Source organism: Lampris incognitus, chromosome 15, assembly GCF_029633865.1.
Source record: "Lampris incognitus isolate fLamInc1 chromosome 15, fLamInc1.hap2, whole genome shotgun sequence".
In the NCBI taxonomy this organism is placed as follows: Eukaryota; Metazoa; Chordata; class Actinopteri; order Lampriformes; family Lampridae; genus Lampris; species Lampris incognitus.
Window position 1 is genome coordinate 9,879,253 of NC_079225.1, and position 23,452 is coordinate 9,902,704.

Consider the following 23,452-nt stretch of genomic DNA (forward strand, 5'->3'; position numbering starts at 1 on the left):
TGTCTGTGTGATCAGTAACCTGGGGAAGGTCTTCTGCTGTATTCTTAACACCCTAATACAGGCCTTCCTCACCAAACAATGTCTTGAGCAGGAGTCAGACTGGCTTTCTACCAAATCACCGCACTACAGATCACATCTACACCCTACACACCCTAATTAATCAACACGTTCACAAAAAAATAAAGGAAAAATGTTTGCATGCTTCATTGATTTTAAGAAAGCATTTGATTCTATCTGACACGATGGTTTATACTATAGAATCATCCAAAGTGGCATAGGGGGTAAAGTTTTTGACTTAATCAAATCTATATATTTGGAAAATAAGTGCGGAGTAAAACTTGGGAACAAAAGAACAGAATACTTCACTCAAGGGCGAGGGGTGAGACAGGGCTGCAGTTTGAGTCCAACCCTGTTCAATATCTACATCAATGAGTTAGCGGCGTTACTGGAACAAGCTGCAGCTCCTGGCCTCACCCTAAACAACGCGGACGTTAAATTCTTGCTCTATGCAGATGACCTGGTGCTGCTGTCACCCACAGAACAGGGTCTACAGCAGCATCTGGATCTGCTAGAGAAATACTGTCAAAACTGGGCCCTGACAATAACCTTAAAAAAGACAAAAATGATGATCTTCCAGAAGCAGCCCAGGTGTCAGGAAAATAGACACCTATTTATTCTCGGTAACGCCACCCTAGAGCACATGTCTGTCTGTCTGTCTGTCTGTCTGTCTGTCTGTCTGTCTGTCTTACCTTCGATTCCCTGCTGGACCTTAGCAATCTTCTTGTGGTAGAAGGACTCCTCTTCCGACAAGCTGTCAACTTTCCTGAACACTGGGGAGATAGAAAAATATGATCAAGGAAATAAAGCGTACTGTATTGATATCTAATTAGGCCAGGGATCAGGAATACAAATATAATGAATTACAGTAGAACAGCAGGATCACAACTTCATTTCCTGTTGAAAAATGAGTTCTGGGGAGGATTGTGAAATATTGCATACATCTGTCCTCTTGCCATCTTATCCATTCATAAGTCTATCACTTGTTATTTTTTCAACTCTTTCTGTGGCAAGATGGCAGCGCAAATTCCCGTTTGCAGCGGCCTCACCCAGCACCGTCCATGCAGTGTCTTTGTCCACATCTGCGTCTAAGTTTGTCTTCGTTTGACGGCTGAGAGAGCTGGTGCTGGATCAGCTGGGAGAGCTTGGTCTGCTGCGTCCTGTGGGCCCAGGGACCACGGCCCTGCCTGGAGCTGCGCCAGAAGAGGAAACACCGAGGGCGGTCTGACAGGACGCGGAAGCGGGGCAGGCTAAGCTAACTGCTAGCCCATGCAGAGCGGCAGTTCTGACAGTCATCCTGGCTGGTGTTCACTCTCCTGAACAGTAATTTTTTTAGTTTAGATATACGTGTTAGTTTGGCTATATGTGTTCTTGTAGTTCTTGGGTGTGTTTTAGTCTTTGTGTTGCACTGCTGTGGGCTGGGAGAAACGACGTTTCGTTTCATTTCATGTGCACAGGTGTATGAAATGAAACGACAAATACAGTGTTTCTGATTCCTGGTGTTATCATAAAGCCGCAGCAGTGGACAAGAGTTTACAATGTGCTGCACAATGAAGACCTAGTGAAAGGGTGGAAGGAAGGAGAATATGAAAGGCTGTGGAGCAAGTACACCGGTGTACAAGTGTGTACGCGTATGATGGGTAATAGTGAGGTTAGGACATGAACACTGGTTCAGGTAGTGTGCACAGGGTTCAGAGCATAGTTGGGCTAGCAAAGCAATATTTTAGCATAATAAAGCCCCGGACAGACCACCAGTCCATCACAGGGCTGACACACACACACACACACACACACACACACACACACACACACACACACACACACACACACACACACACACACACACACACACACACACACACACACACACACATTCACACCTAGGGACAATTTAGCATGGCCGAGTCACCTGACCTACATGTCTTTGGACTGTGGGAGGAAACCGGAGCCCCCGGAGGAAACCCACGCAGACACGGGGAGAACACGCAAACTCCACACAGAGGACCACCCGGGATGACCCTCAAGGTTGGACTACCCCGGGGTTCGAACCCAAGTACCTTCTTGCTTTGAGGCGACCGCGCTAACCACCGTGCCACCAGAGGGTTGTGTCAAATTTGGTAGGCCAAATTCGAGCTGTAAAAATCACACACGTTTGATATAATCACGACAGCTGCCTGTGGTCAGAGGCTCGATCAGGAGGTGAAACTGCTGCACGATATGTGATACCCTTTCCAGTGTGGGAAGGCGGCGGCGCGAATTCATGTTGGCGGCGGCCTCACCCAGTACCGTCCATGCAGTGTCTTTGTCCACGTCTGCGTCTAGGTGTGTCTTGGTCTGATGGCTGGGAGAGCTGGCGTTGGATCAGCTGAGGGAGCTTGGTCTGCTGCGTCCTGTGGGCCCAGGGACCACGGACCTGCCTGGAGCGTCGCCCGAAAAGGAAACACGGTGGGTGGTCTGACAGGACGCAGAAGCGGGGCAGGCTAAGCTAACTGCTAGCCCATGCAGACCAGCAGTTCCAACAGTCATCCTGGCATTCGCTGTCTTGGACAGTGATTGTGTTTTGTTTTTGTTATGTTGGATATATGTGTTCTTGTAGTTTGGGTATGTGCTTTTGTGTTGCACGGCTGTGGGCTGGGGGAAACGACATTTCGTTTCATTTCACGTGCATGGAATGAAATGACAAATACCCATTTCTGATTCTGATAATATATGCCAACCAGCCGTGTTGACCCGAAGGGGCTGTTTTGCGCAGACGGGTGCAGACTCTGCAACATCAGGACCAGATCAGGGTTACAACCAGCCTTTAAGGTGTCGAGTGTGTTCCCGGCTCGACAACAAGAAACAACAAATGTTGACAAATGGCTGGAGGAGAAATGGAGCAGGGAATGTTGTTACGTAAGAGTGCTACAAAGCAGACTTAAGAGGGGATTTAAAACAGACTCACAGCCTGAGGACCTCAGGGAGGACATGCTAGAGAGGAACGATGACGCCGAAAGCTAAAACTCCTCTAGTCTTAAGGAAATGGCTGTGTGATCTGAGTTTAGAGCCCAATTCGTGCTGAATACAAAAAAAGGCCAAAGGTACAAGTTGGGGCCAACCCTGCTGAAGATGGGGAAAGATGCTGAAGCAGTTCCTGAAGCGGAACACGCCAGAGTGCATGCCACGTGCTCTTCCAACCGCCGCTGAAACCCCGGTCGCTGCAGCATTGGGACAGCGGTGATCTGGCGGTGCTGCTCGGCCACGGATGGAAAAAAGGAAAAATATGAGAAAACGTCCTTAGCCTTTACATGTGAAGAGGAGCGTTTGCTGGCGTAGACCTCGTGTTGACGTGAACGGGGGCGTAGTTTTCGGGGCAGGGACAGGAAGTCGTGATTACATGTGCACAACAATGCACATCAGGTTTCCATTAGAGAGCAAACAGGGCCCAAACAACCGTGGATGGAGGTCACCGGCTACAAGCTGCTCCCAGGGCAACAACAAACACTGTGTGTGTGTGTTTGTGTGTGTGTGTGCGTGTGCGATAACAATAATGCCATTCCAAAGGCTTGGTTGCATTTCAGTGTTCAAGTCTCTGACACAGGGGACTAATAAAGGACTGTTCCACAGCAGGCCTGCATGTATGGAGAGGGTCCCCTGGCCTTCTGCACATACCACCTGTTAGACCGCATTAGCCATCTGGGACGGTGATGCTGAACATGCCTATGTGTGGGGGAGGGGCGGGCCTTTACGGCTGGTGTGCTGCACAAACGAGAGCTCTCAAACGCTTCTCAGTGAGCACACTACTGCTGTTGCTTTGTCCGGTGTGTTAACTTTTGTAACTTTGGGACATGGCGGGAAGTCTTTTGTGGATTGTAATAATAACAATAACAACAACAATAATAATCGCCACCAGCATCATCATCATCATTGCATTATATTTATATATCACATTTATAGTTATATATTATATTTATATTTATTTACATTTATATATTGATATATCTTTATATATACATATAAATATATCAATATTGATATTGATATATTTATATGTATTATATATATATATATATTTATATTTATTTATACTTGTGTTTATATTTATCAGCCCTCTCATGGCTCTGGAGCCACTCTGTCAGCTCTCTCACTGCTCTGGAGCCACTCTGTCAGTCCTCTCACGGCTCTGGAGCCACTCTGTCAGCCATGGAGCCGCTCTGTCAGACCTCTCACTGCTCTGGAGCCACTCTGTCAGTCCTCTCACGGCTATGGAGCCACTCTGTCAGCTCTCTCACTGCTCTGGAGCCACTCTGTCAGTCCTCTCACGGCTCTGGAGCCACTCTGTCAGCCATGGAGCCGCTCTGTCAGACCTCTCACTGCTCTGGAGCCACTCTGTCAGTCCTCTCACGGCTATGGAGCCACTCTGTCAGCCGTGGAGCCGCTCTGTCAGTCCTCTCACTGCTCTGGAGCCGCTCTGTCAGTCCTCTCACGGCTCTGGAGCCACTCTGTCAGCCGTGGAGCCGCTCTGTCAGTCCTCTCACTGCTCTGGAGCCGCTCTGTCAGTCCTCTCACGGCTCTGGAGCCACTCTGTCAGTCCTCTCACTGCTCTGGAGCCACTCTGTCAGACCTCTCACTGCTCTGGAGCCACTCTGTCAGTCCTCTCACGGCTCTGGAGCCACTCTGTCAGCCGTGGAGCCGCTCTGTCAGTCCTCTCACTGCTCTGGAGCCACTCTGTCAGTCCTCTCACGGCTCTGGAGCCACTCTGTCAGTCCTCTCACGGCTCTGGAGCCACTCTGTCAGTCCTCTCACGGCTCTGGAGCCACTCTGTCAGTCCTCTCACGGCTCTGGAGCCACTCTGTCAGTCCTCTCACGGCTCTGGAGCCACTCTGTCAGCCGTCTCATGGCTCTGGAGCCACTCTGTCAGCCTTCTCACGGCTCTGGAGCCACTCTGTCAGCCGTTTCATGGCTCTGGAGCCACTCTGTCAGCCGTGGAGCCGCTCTGTCAGCCCTCTCACGGCTCTGGAGCCACTCTGTCAGCCCTCTCACGGCTCTGGAGCCACTCTGTCAGCCGTGGAGCCGCTCTGTCAGCCGTGGAGCCGCTCTGTCAGCCGTGGAGCCACTCTGTCAGCCGTGGAGCCACTCTGTCAGCCGTGGAGCCGCTCTGTCAGCCCTCTCACGGCTCTGGAGCCACTCTGTCAGCCGTGGAGCCGCTCTGTCAGCCCTCTCACGGCTCTGGAGCCACTCTGTCAGCCATGGAGCCGCTCTGTCAGCCCTCTAACGGCTCTGGGGCCGCTCTGTCAGCCCTCTCACGGCTCTGGGGCCGCTCTGTCAGCCGTCTCACGGCTCTGGGGCCGCTCTGTCAGCCCTCTCACGGCTCTGGAGCCACTCTGTCAGCCCTCTCACTGCTCTGGGGCCGCTCTGTCAGTCCTCTCACGGCTCTGGAGCCACTCTGTCAGTCCTCTCACGGCTCTGGAGCCACTCTGTCAGTCCTCTCACGGCTCTGGGGCCGCTCTGTCAGTCCTCTCACGGCTCTGGAGCCACTCTGTCAGCCCTCTCACTGCTCTGGAGCCACTCTGTCAGTCCTCTCACGGCTCTGGAGCCACTCTGTCAGTCCTCTCACGGCTCTGGAGCCACTCTGTCAGCCCTCTCACTGCTCTGGAGCCACTCTGTCAGTCCTCTCACGGCTCTGGAGCCACTCTGTCAGTCCTCTCACGGCTCTGGAGCCACTCTGTCAGTCCTCTCACGGCTCTGGAGCCACTCTGTCAGTCCTCTCACGGCTCTGGAGCCACTCTGTCAGTCCTCTCACGGCTCTGGAGCCACTCTGTCAGTCCTCTCACGGCTCTGGAGCCTTTCTCTGGGACGCCTCAAATGATGTAAACATAAACACGTACAGCTTCCAGCCCAGCCTCACAAGCTGCTGGTAGCGCAGCAGCTGACCTAGCACCCCGGGCCAAGCTCCGCATTCCTCTCATCTAGGGGAGTATAACCGAGCGTCTACTATTCTCACACACACACACACACACACACACACACACACACACACACACACACACACACACACACACACACGGAGTATGCAGAGTCGGTAATGCTTTACATTAAGTGCATGTAATAAGTGTTAGTTTATAGGTAATAAAGCTCTAATGAGTCCTTACAAAATACTTATTAATGGTATTATGTGTTAAGACTATAATAAGCATTAGTAAATATGTAATAAGTCCTTTATAAGTCATGACTTTTGCATTTTGTGGATTATGAAAATTAATGTAATAACTTTTAATCATGAGGGACCTTAGATGCCACGTGCCAAGTTTCCTGCAGGTTGGACTTACAACCCAAGACGAGCGTAGAAACGTAGGTTTTGCATATGAACACGTGTATTCTGATTAAGGCATGATAATGTTAATAAGCATTTTATAGGGATTATAAGGGTCTTATTACCTATTAATGAACACTTATTACAAGCACTTTATGTTAAGCGTTACCCCAGAGTCTTTGTTGTATTCCAATCCAACATCTACTTCTTCCCATCATGCTAGAGTTTTTGGATGAATGCAGTGTTTACTAGATCATTTCTCTTTTTTGTGTTTACTTGTGTGTTTTGTGTACTTGCATCTGAGCCAAAAATTTTTCCATGAATTTCCACCAGCAGGCAATCAACTGGATCACATTTCATCATGCTCCGCTTCCGGTGTGGGAAGACGGCGGCCTCACCCGGTACCGGTGTGGCAAGATGGCGGCCTCACCCAGTACCGGTGTGGCAAGATGGCGGCCTCACCCAGTACCGGTGTGGGAAGATGGCGGCCTCACCCAGTACTGGTGTGGGAAGATGGCGGCCTCACCCAGTACCGGTGTGGGAAGATGGCGGCCTCACCCAGTACCGGTGTGGCAAGATGGCGGCCTCGCCCAGTACAGGTGTGGCAAGATGGCGGCCTCACCCAGTACCGGTGTGGGAAGATGGCGGCCTCACCCAGTACCGGTGTGGCAAGATGGCGGCCTCACCCAGTACCGGTGTGGCAAGATGGCGGCCTCACCCAGTACCGGTGTGGCAAGATGGCGGCCTCACCCCGTACCGGTGTGGGAAGATGGCGGCCTCGTCCAGTGCCGGTGTGGGAAGATGGCGGCCTCGCCCAGTACCGGTGTGGGAAGATGGCGGCCTCGTCCAGTGCCGCCCACGTGGTATCTTTGTCCACCGTCTGCGTCTAGGTTTGGTTTGTCTTCGTTTGATGGCTGGCGCTGGATCGGCTGGGAGAGCTTGGTCTGCTGCGTCCTGTGGGCCCAGGGACCACGGCCCTGACCGGAGCTGCACCTGAAGAGGTAACACCAGGGGCGTTCTGACGGGACCCAGAAGCGGGGCAGGCTAAGCTAACTGCTAGCCCATGCAGACCGGCAGTTCCGACAGTCATCCTGGCTGACGTTCGATCCCTTGGACAGCGAATTTGTTGGACTGTGTTGCACTGAGTGGACTGTGTTGTTAACTAGTTGTGGATTTTTTTTGTTGCTTTGTTCTCTCTGTTTTTGTATGTCTTTGCTGGTGCTATTTTGGGAATTTGGGGATATGTGTTTTTGTCTTTTGTGTCGCACTGCTGTGGGCTGGGGGGAGACGGAAGTTGGTTTCTTTTGTGCACGCAAGTACACGAAAGAAACGACAGTAAAGTGTTCCTGATTCCATAAGCGGACACACGGTGAGGTTTTGGCCAGATGTTATGACTGCAGTCCGAGATCCTATGATCCACGGGCATCCTCAGCGAGGGGGGGGGGGCATTGTTCTACATGCAGCATGGTGGGATTTGTGAGTGTGGGACACGTAGCATAAAGACCAAATATCATTGTGGATTTTCTCCTCTCTCTGCTAACTGCATTTATAAGCTTTTGAGTCCCAAGCAAACCGTTCTCTGGCCTTCGGCCACCGTGGAATTCAGAGGAGCATAAATCTTAGTCAGGCCGAACTGAACTCACCTAGTGATGCCAGAACAACCACAGTGATAATGAGGAATGCAACAAATCCATAGAGGACTTTAACCGCCAGCTGGAGGGAATGAGTCTGCTGACACTTCACACAGCCACCTCTGGTTCGACCTGAAAATATGGGTAAGCGAGCGACTTAGCAAAGGGGTGTTAGGAAAACGTGCAACGTTTAAAAAGACCATGGCGGACAAATGTTCTGGGGTAAAGTGTTGTGTCAGGGTGTTTCATGCAGCTGCTTTAACTACTAGCATCCAAATCCTCAACTGGTGTAAGTGTCACATTAGGGCTTTGCAGCTCCGCGATACTGACGTTGCACGACAGCCCACTTTGCAGGCAAAACTCTGTGGTGAGACGGCCGACACGGCAAACTACGTTTGGGGATATGCAGAGCAGATGTGGAACTCACGCATAAGAAAGCCGCCATGGCAGACGCACGGAAACAACCCAAGCCCCCCCCCCCTCAAACGGACACGTGCACAGTCAGAAACAAACACGACGAACACGTACCCGCGCTGCGGAACAGCCAGAACCGTACCCTTGGAAGTCAACCCGTGGCGTTCACACACGAGCCGCGCACGGCCGGTGTGCACAAGATGTCGCTGCTGCAGAGACGTCATGCAGATGTTTTCTTGTTTGTTGTTTCTGCCGTGCGCGTTTGTTTGCGTCACCTCAGGTGTTTAAGAAAGAGTGCATGCAGATGCACACATGCATGTGTGTGTGTGTGTGTGTGTGTGTGTGTGTGTGTGTGTGTGTGTGTGTGTGTGTGTGTTCGCATGCTTGTGCCGGCATCTGGCTGACTGTGTGTTGACCCTCACCTCTGAACGAAGGCATTTCCTCCTCTTCTCCAGTCAGATCCTCCTCTGCAAAACCAGATCAAAGTCAAACGAGCCGTTCTAATAAAAAAGATATTAAACTGAGTAATGTTTCACTGAGGTGAACTTGTAATGACACATTTACTCCCACATCCACCTGTTTCACCCCACCCCCCACCCCACCCCGACTGCATCCTGATCACCGGCCAGGGCTGAGCAACCGTTACCGGATTCTTCTTTTTTTCTTCAGCAAATACCACTTTTAGGGCATGATATGATTGGAACATGTACTACTTTGGGTTTACAAAACAACACCACAAAACTGCTTGGTTATTTATTACCTTTGAAAAGCTGGTTTTCGTATCCACCGTAGACTTCTGGAAGAGAGGGACAGATGGTGTGAGACGGATGCAGACTGGGAAGATCAGAAATCAGGAACACTCTATTTGCCATTTCATTTCATGCACTTACGCACAAGAGATATGGTTTCCCCAGCCCACAGTGGTGCAACACAAAGACTAAAACGCACATCCAAAACTATAAGAACTGCAAGAACACATATAGCCAAACTAGCACATATATCTACACTAAATTAAGTAAAATAAAATCACTGTCCAGGAGAACGAACGCCAGCCAGGATGACTGTCAGAACTGCTGGTCTGCATGGGCTAGCAGTTAGCTTAGCCTGCCCCGCTTCCGCGTCCTGTTAGACCGCCTTTGGTGTTCCCTCTTCAGGCACAGCTCCAGGCAGGGCCGTGGTCCCTGGGCCCACAGGGTGCAGCAGACCAGGCTCTCCCACTCGACCCAGCGCCAGCTCTCCCAGCCATCAAACCAAGACGAACTTAAGACGCCGACGTGGACAAAGACACTGCATGGACGGCACTGGGTGAGGCTGCCGCAAACGTGAAATCGCGCCGCCATCTTCCCACACCGGAAGCGGAAGTGCACGCGGCTTCCCATCCCACACCGGAGAAAGTATTAAAATCAGGACAACGGTTAGAAAACAAGGCCCACTGGCCTGACACTGGCACATCCCATCTGGCTGGAGTCACTTACAGGTTTTATTACTGTGCATGTGTCCAAAATCAAAAGCAGAAGCCGGAACACGTCTTTATACCCACACCGCAGCACCCGGCACCAAAGTCGGTGCTCGCTAAGAGGCTCGGCTTTGTGTCGCTCTGAGCTCATAATACTTGGCTACAATCTTATAAAAGCACAAACGTGACCCCGAGAGAAGAAGTGTTCCTGTTCCACTCATGTGGTGTCACTGAACGATGACTTGTTTACTTCTATAACTGGTCTGAGTCATGGAGCGAAGACCAGCGACTGTCACGACAAAGGCTCTTTTAAGTGCTTATAAAGACGAGTCGGTTCTGTGTGCCAGACTTAAGTCGTTGCGCGCGCGCGCGTGCGTGCGTGTTTGCATATGTGTGCGCGCGTGTGAGTGTGTGTGTTTGCGTGTGCGTGTGTGTGTGCGCGCGTGCGTGTGCGCGTGTGCGTGTGTGTGTTTCATGTTATCCAGTAGCATTCCAATTAGGGCGTTGCTGGATGAAAAAGAAAGCTTGGTGTGGGTTTCTTCAGCTTTAAGTATGGAGGACATTTTGACAGGACATGCTGACAGGACATGCTGACAGGACATATTGAAAGGACATGTTGAGGACATCTTGACAGGACAAATTGACAGGACATGCTGACGGGAAATGTTGACAGGACATATTGAGAGGACATGTTGAGGACATTTTGACAGGACACGTTGAGCGGACATGTTGAGCGGACATGTTGACAGGACATGTTGAGGACATTTTGACAGGACATGCTGACAGGACGTGTTGACAGAACATATTGAGAGGACATGCTGAGGACATCTTGACAGGACATATTGACAGGAGTTATTGAGAGGACATGTTGAGGACATTTTGACAAGACATGTTAAGCGGACATGTTGACAGGACATATTGAGAGGACATGCTGAGGACATCTTGACAGGACATATTGACAGGACTTATTGAGAGGACATGTTGAGGACATTTTGACAAGACATGTTGAGCGGACATGTTGAGCAGACATGTCTAACAGCTCTAACACAGTTCTAACACAGCACTAACCCAGCTCTAACAGCTCTAACAGCTCTAACACAACTTTAACACGGCACTAACACAGCTCTAACACAGCTCTAACAGCTCTAACACAGTAACACAGTTCTAACAGCTCTAACCCAGCTCTAACACAGCTCTAACAGCTCTAACACAGCTCTAACACAGCACTAACACGGCTCTAACACAGCTCTAACACAGCTCTAACACGGCTCTAACGCAGCTCTAACACAGCACTAACACAGCTCTAATAGCTCTAACACAGCACTAACACGGCTCTAACACAGCTCTAACACAGCACTAACACGGCTCTAACACAGCTCTAACAGCTCTAACACAGCTCTAACACGGCTCTAACACAGCTCTAACACGGCTCTAACTCTAACACAGCACTAACACAGCTCTAATAGCTCTAACACAGCACTAACACGGCTCTAACACAGCACTAACATAGCTCTAACAGCTCTTACACAGCTCTAACACAGCTCTAACAGCTCTAATACAGCACTAACACAGCTCTAACACAGTACTAACACAGCTCTAACACAGCACTAGCACAGCTCTACACAGCTCTAACAGCTCTAACAGAGCTAGAGGTCTGACACAGCTCTAACAGCTCTAACAAAAATTTGTGTGGGAGCCAATGGCACAAGGTCCCATTACATCAGCAGTAATAGTTAAAAATTACCTTCTGGGCCCACAGCTCTAACAGAGCTCTAACAGAGCTAGAGCTCTAACACAGCTCTAACAGAGCTAGAGCTCTAACACGGCTCTAACACAGCTCTTTGAACTCTAACACAGCTCTAACACAGCGCTAACACAGCACTAACACAGCTCTAACACAGCACTAACACAGCTCTAACAGAGCTCTAACACAGCACTAACAGCTCTAACACAGCTCTAACAGAACTCTAACAGAGTTCTAACACAGCTCTAACAGAGTTCTATGAACTCTAACACAGCTCTAACATAGCACTAACACAGCTCTAACACAGCACTAACACAGCTCTAACAGAACTCTAACAGAGTTCTAACACAACACTAACAGAGCTCTGTTCTAACACAGCTCTAACAGAGCGCAAAAACATGCAGTTCAATACATCACGACGGCATCACCGTTCCATTGTTATTTTGGTTGGACAGTTGGTAGATTGTCTGTCCAACAGGCGCATCGCCACACCATCATCACATTCCAACATTTTCCCTTTTCATCCATCCATCCATCCATTATCCAGACAGCTTATCCTGCTCTCAGGGTCGCGGGGACGCTTGAGCCTATTCCAGCAGTCATTGGGCGGCGGGCGGCGAGCCACCCTGGACAGGCCTCCAGACCGTCCACAAAAAAAAATGTCACTGTCCAAGACAGCGAACACCAAGATGGCTGTCCGAACTGCCGGTCTGCATGGCCTAGCAGTTAGCTTAGCCTGCCCCGCTTCCGCGTCCTGTCAGACCGCCATCGCTGCTACCTCTTTGGGCACAGCTCCAGGCAGGGCCGTGGTCCCTGGGCCCACAGGACGCAGCAGACCAAGTTCTCCCAGCCGATCCAGCGCCAGCTCTCGCAGCCATCAAACGAAGACAAATTTAGACGCAGATGTGGACAAATGTGCTGCATGGACGGTACTGGGTGAGGCCGCCGCACATGTGAATTCGCGCCGCCATCTTCCCACACGGGTAGTGGGTGAGGCCGCCGCAAACATGAATTCGCGCCGCCATCTTCCCACACGGGTAGTGGGTGAGGCCGCCGCAAACATGAATTCGCGCCGCCATCTCCCACACGGGTAGTGGGTGAGGCCGCAGCAAACATGAATTCGCGCCGCCATCTCCCCACGCCGGAAACTATCAGTGACATATTTATAGGCTTAAAAAATTAGCTCTACTTCAGTGTTCCACGTGAAATTCCTGGGAAGCTGTTATTCCTCATTGAAACAACGAGGGGAACTGGCTTCCAAGCAGTCGCCACAGACTCTGTAGAGATGTCATGTTACACAACTCCGTGATTGCTAAACCCCATAATGGTTGACTTTGCGGTGATCAATCTGAAATGTTGCAGGCCGATTAGCTTTGTGTGCAGCCAAGGGGACGTTGCAAAATGTCTCCCTTGAAACAAAAACAAAGTCTTGCGAAACTTCTGCTGCGTGTCGTCCCGAATAGATGACCACATAATCAGCTCAAACTGAGGAGAAGCTCCTCATCCAAAAGCTTCTGAGGGGAAGACACGCTTCGGAGGTGATCACCGATAGCGGGGTTATGGAGGAATCCACTCGAAAAACTACACTGATATTTTCTAAATGACATTACAATGGCGGACTTCATATCGGTGCGAGAGGGAAGAACCGTGGACCATTCCTCGCGTTCCTGGACTGACTCGGAGAGCGCTGAATCTGACTGTACTCTACAGGCCGCGGAACGTGATCTCTCCCCCAGGACCCTGCTCAGGTTTCTCTTTCCAAAAATGACATTGCCATGTCAAGTTTGTCCGTGCACACCAACATCACAAAACAGTCCCAAAGGGCTTTACAGCCCGTGTAATAGGCGACGCCCCCTATCTGCAGACCCTCGGTTCAGATGAGGAAGAACCTTATCGGGAATTTAAAGGGAGAAACCTCAGGAAGAGCAACAGAGGAGGGATCCTCTTCCAAGACAGACAAGACGTGCAGTAGGTGTTGAATACAGAGAGCAGACACAGGGCTCACCAGTTCGAATCCCCGTGTTGCCTCCGGCTTGGTCGGGCGTCCCTACAGACACCCAATTGTCAGAGGGTGGGAACCCCGATGTGGGTATGTGTCCTGGGCACTCCACTAGCGCCTCCTCTGGCCGGGGCGCCTGTTCAAGGGGGGGGGGAACTGGGTGAAATAGCGTGATCCGCCCACGCGCTACCTCCCCCCGGTGAAACTCCTCACTGTCAGGTGAAAAGAAGCGGCTGGCGACTCCACATGTATCGGAGGAGGCACGTGGTAGTCTGCAGCCCTCCCCCGGTTGGGCAGAGGGGGTGGAGCAGCGACCGGGACGGCTCGGAAGAGTGGGGTGATTGGACGGGTACAATTTGGGAGAAAAAGGCGGGGGAGGGCACAGAATTAAAATGTAACACCACAGGTTACAAGCAGAGCCAGGTCATGTTGACTACATGCTGTTAACACAAAGCAAATGTACATGTACTGGGTCATGAAGAGTGTAAGGAGTGTAGCGCCCTCTAGGGAAGCCGCTGTTTTAACTGTCAGCATGGCACAAGATGGCGCTGAGCCTGTTCAACCGAGCAACAGTCACTGAGGCTTAGAGATGCAAAAAGTTGTTAACCCCCCCCCCCCACACACACACACACACACACACACACACACACACGAAAAAACAAGCATCAGCTCTTATTGGTGCAGGTATACTGGGTGGGTGTTATGTGGTCAGGGAGAATGGAAGGGCTGAATCATCCTACCCTGAAGCCAAGCTTCTTTTACCCAGCTCTCACCCAGGGCTGCAGAGAGAGACTAGCAAAACACTGCAAATAACAAGGTGTGTGTTTGTTTGTGTGTGTGTGTGTGTGTGTGTGTGTGTGTGTCTGAGCCGATGGTGGAACAGCTGAAGTCTGGTCTGGGTAGAGGAGTTAGAAAATACTGTGGTGGACAAGGTGGAAGCAAAGGATGGCCAAATAAAAGAGGAAGGGGAGGAGGTAAAGTCACAGACAAAAAGACAGAAAGACAGGCAAACAGACAGTCAGACAGACAGTCAGTCAGACAGACAAAAGACAGACAGATGGACAGTCAAACAAAAAGACAGAGAGGCAGACATACAAACAGGCAAACAGACAGACAGACAGATAGACACAGTTAGTCAGACAGACTGACTGACAAACAGACACACAAACAGGCAAACACAGACACAGACAAACTAAAGGCAGAGATAGACAGACAGGCAAACAGACAGACAGACAGGCAGACAGACACACAGTCAGACAGACTGACTGACAGACAGACACACAAACAGGCAAACACAGACACAGACAAACTAAAGGCAGAGATAGAAAAACAGACAGACAGACAAACAAGCAAACAGACGGACAGACAGTCAGTCAGACTGACAGACAGACAGACAGGCAGACTGACAGACAGAGAGACAGTCAGACAACTCCACATGTATGGGAGGAGGCATGTGGTAGTCTGCAGTCCTCCCCGGATCAGCAGAGGGGGTGGAGCATCGACCGGGACGACTCAGAAGAGTGGGCTACTTGGCCAAGTACAATTGGGGGGGGGGGGGGAAGGGGGGGAATACAAATAAATAAATAAATAAATAAGCGAAGGGTCCGGTTAGCAACGTGTATGTTTAAATGTATACATGAGGATTAGTAGTGTTGTAAAAGGTCAAATCAAACGAGACAAACTCTAGATTCAACATGTACACGCTGAATCGGAAATCTACAGGTCCTTGATTTTCAATTCAATATCCATGTCACCAACGGCAGCACAAGGCAGTGGTATCGAGATAAATAAACACTATGAATGCAAAGGTGTCGAGTCTGAAGCCAGCTGAATATGGAAAGAAGTCCTCCGCTGTGAACTGTGCTGTCTGGTGTGCAGACAGGCTTTTAGGACGTAGCGCAGCACGCAGGTGCGGGGCAGCCAGTTCCTTGGCCCTGGATGTGGAAAAGCCTTGGTGGCGATGTGAATACACAGTGTGAGCCCAGCAAGAATATGCTTCAGCTTTCCACTGCACAAGCAAATATGAATTGCACAGGTGCACAAACAAAAAGAGGTGCTCCACAAAACTGAATGAAACTAATATTTGTAAGTGTTCACAGTTTCTTGCAACGGAAGTATCACAGCACTAGTGTACTGAGGGTAATTCAGTAGGTAGCACTATGGTCAACATGGTCAGCATCGACAAGTCCTCCAACCATGGATGTATTACAGTAGAACCGGATACGGCGCCGCCGCTCAGCCTTGCAGCCAATTTGTTCCCTAGTGGTCACTCGCGGTATTGCAGCGGAAAATCCCCTCCGGCCCACATAGCGTTTCCCCCCATAGACCACCGTTGTAAAAGAGACGCCTGTAACACTGTTGACAGGACACCTGCAGCTATAATCATGGTCAGTTATTACTCTTTGTATTGTATATTTTTCAGCCATGGGGTTTTAATCCTTTTAGAATTTTTCCAAAGCCCAGAAAAATCCTTTTTTTCCCAGCATGACGTCACGGCTGTGTACGAGCGCTCTACGCGCGGTCACGTTGTGTCTCGGGGACGAGCATCTTTGCTAGTTTAAACAAACGCGGTTCGGATGAACACAAACCAGATGTAAAGGCGAACAAACGACACAAAGCCGAGCCCCTCTCTTTCACACGTCACGATATGCTGAGTTGGTGGTTTGGCGTCGCGAATAATTGCTCACCGAGTTGTCTTATTTATGCGTCCATGAAGTCCGCTAGCGTAGCACTCATGAACGCGCGGCGCCGGATTCGCTCGTTCTCATAGCCTAGAGGCGTGATGGGAGTAAACACTACTGCGCATACTCAGTGGGCCGCATGTACCCGGAAGTAACCCGGAAGCCAGACCCTTTTTCGGCGTATGCGCCAGGCGAGCAATTCTCATAGGAAAGAACAGGCGCCATTTTGTTTTGAATCGGCGTCCTCTACCGTAGTCCATCCCTGGTTCCTACCCTGTGAAGAAACCAGCAGTTTACAAGAGCATAAATAGTTCTTGCACTCCCCCCCATCTCTTGGCTCGTCGCATTTTGTGGTTGGTAACGAAGTTCAAAGGTCATACGATGACGAGCCACCCGAGACGCCAGATTGTCGTTGTTTACACGACCGCTAGATGTCGCTTGACTTTAAAACGTAACTATAGCTCGTAATAAGCTGCTTGTACAAACGACCTATGGGGGTCGTGTTTTGGTGGAGGACAGTCGGGATTAAGGAAATTATCGTATTTCAAATAGGAGCACGCCGTAATAAACCACGACAGGTCTATTAACTCCCACTTTACCACCTGGGCTCTTGTTTTTCAGTGATGGCGTTCGACAACGCAGGAAACTGGCCCACCACACCAAACCTACGCTGGTCAAGGTTAGGGAAGTGGCAATTATGGCGCCGCAAGCCACAGCTATGCTTGATGGTTTCAAAGCAGTTCTGTTAGATGTGAGTTTGATTGCACGTCTCTTGTGGTAACACGGGTGCTATATTACAATCTGAAATTGATTGCTTTCCTCCATTTGGAATTCTTACACAACATGTACATCGACAATGATATGTTTGACATGATTGCTGGTGGTTTAGTAATGAAAATGAATGGATCACCATCCCCCAATCACTTTAAACAACATCCTGGTTAGGGTTTAGTTCCATAACACCTGATATATTTTATAAAAGCAAAGAACAACAAACCTGGGAGAGCCAGTCTACCTCTCTATAATCTACTTGGACATTGCTCTGGTAGGAGTGTGGAGGACACTGCAGGCTGTGGTGAACATGAGAACACAGCACATACAGGCCTCATGCTGCAGACGCTAGCAGCCCACCTATCAAAACACCAGGGCTAGCACCGGTACAGCACACAGGACCTGAGACAGAAATGCCAAGGACATATTGGTTTCGGGACGGTTTCGCTTCACAGCGCTGCTATAAAGATGTTTGAATGTCTGCAACCAGTTTGGTGAAAGCACCTGCACAGGTGAGGGATAGTATGACATGTAATTATCAGAATCAGAAACACTTTATTTGTAGAATCATTTCATGCACTTGCGCACATGAAATGAAATGAAACATCGTTTCCCCCGGCCCACAGCAGTGCAACACAAAGACAAAAACACACATGCAGAAAGTACAAGAACTACAAGAACACATATATCCAAACTAACACATACAATAATAATAATAATAATAATAATAATAATAATCGCTGTCCAGGAGAACGAACGCCAGCCAAGATGGCTGTCAGAACTGCCGGTCTGCATGGCTTAGCAGTTAGCTTAGCCTGCCCCGCTTTCATGTCCCGTCAGACCGCCCTCGGTGCTTCCTCTTCGGGTGCAACTCCGGTCAGGGCCGTGGTCCTTGGGCCTACAGGATGCAGCAGACCAAGCTCCCTCAGCCGATCTAACGCCGGCTCTCCAGCCAGACACCTTCGACACACCTCCCTGCACTCCACACGACGACACTAAAAACACAGTTGAGGCGAGGCGAGGCCGCTGCCAGACCACCCTGCTTAGGCTAGCAGTTAGCTTATCCTGCCTCCCTTCCGCACCCTGTCAGAACGCCCTCATTGTTTTCCTCTTCGGGCACAGCTCCAGGCTGGGCCGTGGTCCCCGGGCCCACAAGACGCAGCAGACCAAGCTCTCCCTGCTGATCCAGCACCAGCTCTCCCAACCATCAAACGAAGACGTGGACAAAGACACTGCATGGACGGTACTGGGTGAGGCCACCACAAACGTGAATTTGCGCTGCCATCTTCCCACACCGGAAGCGGACATGTAATATAGCATATAAAACAAACATCTCCTTGCCGCTAAACTCCATCTTTTCTTCCCCTTTCATATCTGGTATTCTGGATGCCCCCCCCACACACACACACACGCCCTTACACCACCCGCCCTCTCCAGTCCCAAACTTTGAACCGTTTTTCACTTTCACTTTCAGTAAAGTTCACATAGGTGGAATATTTTTAGGGGAGGTAGGACAACATTACGCCACTCATTATGTCCTCTCATAGGCAAATGAAAATCCACTCTCCACACCAACAAGAAGATTCACCTACCCCCAAGACATTTGAAACGAAATGTGGTGCATTTCAACGTCCCTCTCTCTAACTTAGTCCGACTCCCCTTAAAAAAAATTTTTTTAAAAACCCCAGCAAACCCAGCTTTAAGTGAAACCAGAAGTATGGAGATGGGCCGTCTTCCAGCGTGGAGCAGGGGTCTCAGCCACAACTGGTAAATCTTGTAAATTGTCTCCCTGACCAAACCTTTTGTTGACATTCAGCTGGTCCAGAAAATCCTCCGACTGGAATGTGTGGTCTCCTTTACAGATCTGTAAACGCCTGGAATGCGTTACCCCAGAGTGCGACGTTGGATTTTACAGAGGGGCCATTACAAGACGAGTTGTCTTTTTATTGTGGTTTGCCAGTGCAACGGAAGATCTCGCAGGCCAGTTCCCACAGATGCAGCCTGTTTTGTAAGGAATCCACCGCTTTGGACAGTGGAGACTTTTGCTGAGGTGGAGAGACCGAGACGGGTGAGGTTCACATTACTTTGGGGCCAAAGGGTGTGTACAGTATCCTCAAACGCTCGGTGTTTGTTTTGGACTCCACGTTGTTATACTTCTAGGCAGGCACTGCCTCCCACACCACTAAGTAAGAGGATTATTCCATGTCGTAGATGGACGGAGGGTAAGAAGGAGGGTCCTCCACCTAAAATGAAGACAACCACGAGAATCTGCTTTTGTGTTCTCCTCTTGTGTTATTTCTCTTCCTCTTAGTCTCTCTGTCATTTGGTCCTTCTCGCTCCCTACCCACACACCTGCTTCCCTTACTGCCCCCCACGCCGTTCCAGCATGCCGATTGCTTGAGTTCAGCCCGAGAGTGTGTAAGCTCACTCTGCTCTTTCTATTACTTGGTGCATTTTGCAGAGACAGCGGACACGGAATCAAACCCGCTGAGATAAGATGAACTGTAATGACGGATAATGGGTTTTGGACTGCTGCGTCCATCACGGCACAGTCACTGATGTTTATGGCAGACTAAGTCAAAAGCCATCTCTAATATGTGACAGTGCAGAGGAGTCATTTGGCTAAGGGGAAAACTAAGGGAACAGCTAAGGGGACAGCTAAGGGGACACCTAAGGGAACACCTAAGGGGACAACTAAGGGGACAACTGAGTTGACAACTAAGGCGACAACTAAGGGAACGCCTAAGGGGACAACTAAAGGGACAGCTAAGATGACAACTAAGGGGACACCTAAGGGGACAACTAAGGGAACGCCTAAGGGGATAACTAAGGGGACAACTAAAGGGACAGCTAAGATGACAACTAAGGGGACAACTAAGGGGACACCTAAGGGGACACCTAAGGGGACAACTGAGTTGACAACTAAGGCGACAACTAAGGGAATAACTAAGGGGACACCTAAAGGGACAACTAAGATGACAACTAAGGGGACACCTAAGGGAACACCTAAGGGGACAAATAAGGGGACAACTAAGGCGACAACTAAGGGAACACCTAAGGGGACAACTAAAGGGACAGCTAAGATGACAACTAAGGGGACACCTAAGGGGACAACTAAGGGAACGTCTAAGGGGACAACTAAGGGGACAACTGAGTTGACAACTAAGGGGACAACTAAGGGGACACCTAAGGGAACACCTAAGGGGACAAATAAGGGAACGCCTAAGGGGACAACTAAGGGGACAACTGAGTTGACAACTAAGGCGACAACTGAGGGAATAACTAAGGAGACAACTCCGTGACCCTGACAGCAGCATAAGTGGTTTGGATAATGGATGGACAACTAATGTGATATTGTCAGCGCTTCACAACAACGTCAAACTGCCAAGGCACATCTGACTTCCCTGCCGCCTAGAACGTCCCCCCCTCTTCCTCAGCCGCCTAGAGCGTCCCCCCCCTCTTCCTCTGCCGCCTAGAGCGTTCCCCCCTCTTCCTCTGCCGCCTAGAGCGTTCCCCCTTCTTCCTCTGCCGCCTAGAGCGTTTCCCCCTCTTCCTCTGCCACCTAGAGCGTTCCCCTCTCTTCCTCTGCCACCTAGAGCGTTCCCCCCTCTTCCTCAGCCGCCTAGAGCGTCCCCCCCTCTTCCTCTGCCGCCTAGAGCGTTCCCCCCTCTTCCTCTGCCGCCTAGAGCGTTCCCCCTTCTTCCTCTGCCGCCTAGAGCGTTTCCCCCTCTTCATCTGCCGCCTAGAGCGTTCCCCTCTCTTCCTCTGCCACCTAGAGCGTTCCCCCTCTTCCTCTGCCGCCTAGAGCGTTCCCCTCTCTTCCTCTGCCACCTAGAGCGTTCCCCCTCTTCCTCAGCCGCCTAGAGCGTTCCCCCCTCTTCCTCTGCCGCCTAGAGCGTTCCCCCTTCTTCTTCTGCCGCCTAGAGCGTTCCCCCCTCTTCCTCAGCCGCCTAGAGCGTTCCCCCCTCTTCCTCTGCCACCTAGAGCGTTCCCCCTCTTCCTCTGCCACCTAGAGCGTTCCCCCCTCTTCCTCTGCCACCTAGAGCGTTCCCCCTCTTCCTCTGCTACCTAGAGCGTTCCCCCCTCTTCCTCTGCCGCCTAGAGCGTTCCCCCCTCTTCCTCTGCCGCCTAGAGCGTTCTCCCCTCTTCCTCTGCTGAGTAGAGCGTCCCCCCTCTTCCTCTGCCACCTAGAGCGTTCTCCCCTCTTCCTCTGCCGCCTAAAGCGTTCTCCCCTCTTCCTCTGCTGAGTAGAGCGTCCCCCCTCTTCCTCTGCCGCCTAGAGCGTTCCCCCTCTTCCTCTGCCGCCTAAAGCGTTCCCTCTCTCTTCCCTGCCGCCTAGAGCGTTCCCCCCTCTTCCTCTACCGCCTAGAGCGTTCCCCCCTCTTCCTCTGCCTCACTCGTTCCCACCGTATCTCTCTGTTTGTCTCTCAAATGATCCATTTCACGCAGGGTTTCTGTCCTTTTGTACCTTAAGCTTTCTCACACCTGTGTAAACGTTTAGAGAGACACAACACACACACACACACAACGTGCACGTGCGCACGTGCGCACGCTCGTGCTTTTACTTTTGTGGCCCTGCAGAGGTCTTGGAAGCGGCCCCTGTCCTCTCCGCAGCTCTCGTTTCACGCAATGTTGTGAGAATGCTCCAATTCAAATGTTATTTTTCACTTGCGTTCCTTCAAATTGGTTATTAAGCAAATCTTTCGCTGTCTGGCAGGGCAGTGACACACACACACACACGCACACACACGCGCACACACGCACACGCACACACGCGCGCGCACACGCGCACACACACACGCGGATTTCAAAGCTGACTAGTCAGAAGTCTCAGAGCCAAGAAAAGCAAGCTTTGCACTCTCAGGATCTAGACTGGTTTTAAAGAACAACACTTGTCGGCACATTTTGGGTTGCTGGTTGGCTCTCCAGGCACCTGGCGCCACGCTATTATGTCAGATACGGTATCCCGCTGCCCGCAGTCCACGTGTTAAAATGTACCGCGCAGCACCCTCGTACCAGCTGAACATACACACCTACTGTGTGCCTTGGTCCAGAGGAGTCGTGCCATAGCAGTCACACGGTGCGGCCTTCCCGCAGGCAACAGTTTTGTGTCGAAAAGGTCAGAAAAAACCAATAAACACGCTTTTTCCTCACCCCTTCTCCTGTCACGGAGCAGGGGTGAGGAAAACTCTCGCTTTACCTTTCATGGTTCCACTTCAGGTGACTCCCTCTCTGGCAGTAAACAACCTGCTGTCTGAAAGATGCTGCTGCTGCTGCTGATGATGGTGATGATGATGATGATGATGATGGTGGTGGTGGTGGTGGTGGTGGTGGTGATGATAACAACGATGACAACATTAACTGCAGTCCTCCTCACAAAATGTGCACGTTTTGTCCTGAATCGAACGTGTCCACGGCGTGCGTAAGCAACGTGTCCACGGCGTGGGCAAGAAACGCGAATGTGCCGCTGGTTGTTTCAGTCACTGCATCCCGCCACGCGTCCCAGCTGACAGGGTGGGGGTGGGGGTGGGGGGGGGGTGCGGAGGCTCCACAGTAGCTCGGCGTGTTTGCTGGAGTCCAAAATCCTCTGACTCCCGCCCGGCCTCTAAGTGACGAATGGCTGTTAAACGAGCAATAGCTCAAGCCGAGTCGTAAATCAGCGTCCCACTCGAACCGAACCGGTGAAAGTCGTCCCTCTGGGCTGCTCGTGGACTTGAGCAAGTTAGGCGCAGACTTCCCTGTCGGACTGCGGACGGCCGCATGTCAGACTGCCGCCGGGTGCGAGACTCGGGGCTGATGAGCGGCTGAGGTTATTAACCGAAGCTCCTGTAAGACTGGACCTGCTCCGCTCGCTGTTTCCACGAGAGTGCGTCTGCAGCCCTCTGACATCCTCCCTCTCCTCCGCTGAGCCTCAGACACTAACGCAGACCAGCAGCCCGGCAGACCATGTGCGGCAGGACTGAGACAGAGATGGACAGAGACAGAGGGGGAGAGAGAGAGAGAGAGAGAGAGCGAGCGATAAAAGGGGAACAAAGAAATTGGTAGAACATTTAAAAAAGAGAAAGAGGGAGGGACCGAAAAAGAACACAGAGGGGAAGAAAGGACAGGGAGGCAGGAGGGAAGGGAGGGAGAGAGAGTGGGAGGGTCCACGTGTATTGTGTAAAGCTGGTTTTGTGACTGGGGCTAATTGCTAACAAATGTCTGAACACAGCGGATACAGCACCTTGGATATCTGTGGCCCTGGCCTGCGAGACAGGAAACTAATTTCCATACACGCGTGCGCGCGCCCTAACGCGCGCGCGCGCGCACACACACATATATATATAAAGAGATAGATAAATTGATTGATTGGTTGATTTATTGATTGGTTGGTTGGTTGGTTGATTCATTCATTCATTTGGAGTCCC

At 50.9% G+C, this 23,452-nt stretch overlaps 1 protein-coding gene across 1 annotated transcript in view; it reads right to left on the bottom strand.

The window, feature by feature from the left end:
- scara3 (scavenger receptor class A, member 3) overlaps window positions 1–23,072 on the bottom strand; it is a 35,459-nt gene extending 12,387 nt beyond the window's left edge. Inside the window, exons 1-5 of the mRNA XM_056294350.1 lie at window positions 22,246–23,072; window positions 9,155–9,190; window positions 8,817–8,861; window positions 7,993–8,112; window positions 750–830 (exon numbers count right to left, since the gene is read on the bottom strand). Coding sequence (XP_056150325.1) covers window positions 750–830; window positions 7,993–8,112; window positions 8,817–8,861; window positions 9,155–9,190; window positions 22,246–22,252 — 289 coding nt within the window. The 5' untranslated portion in view covers window positions 22,253–23,072. The remainder of the gene's footprint in view (window positions 1–749; window positions 831–7,992; window positions 8,113–8,816; window positions 8,862–9,154; window positions 9,191–22,245) is intronic.
- Between the last annotated feature and the right edge of the window lie 380 nt (window positions 23,073–23,452).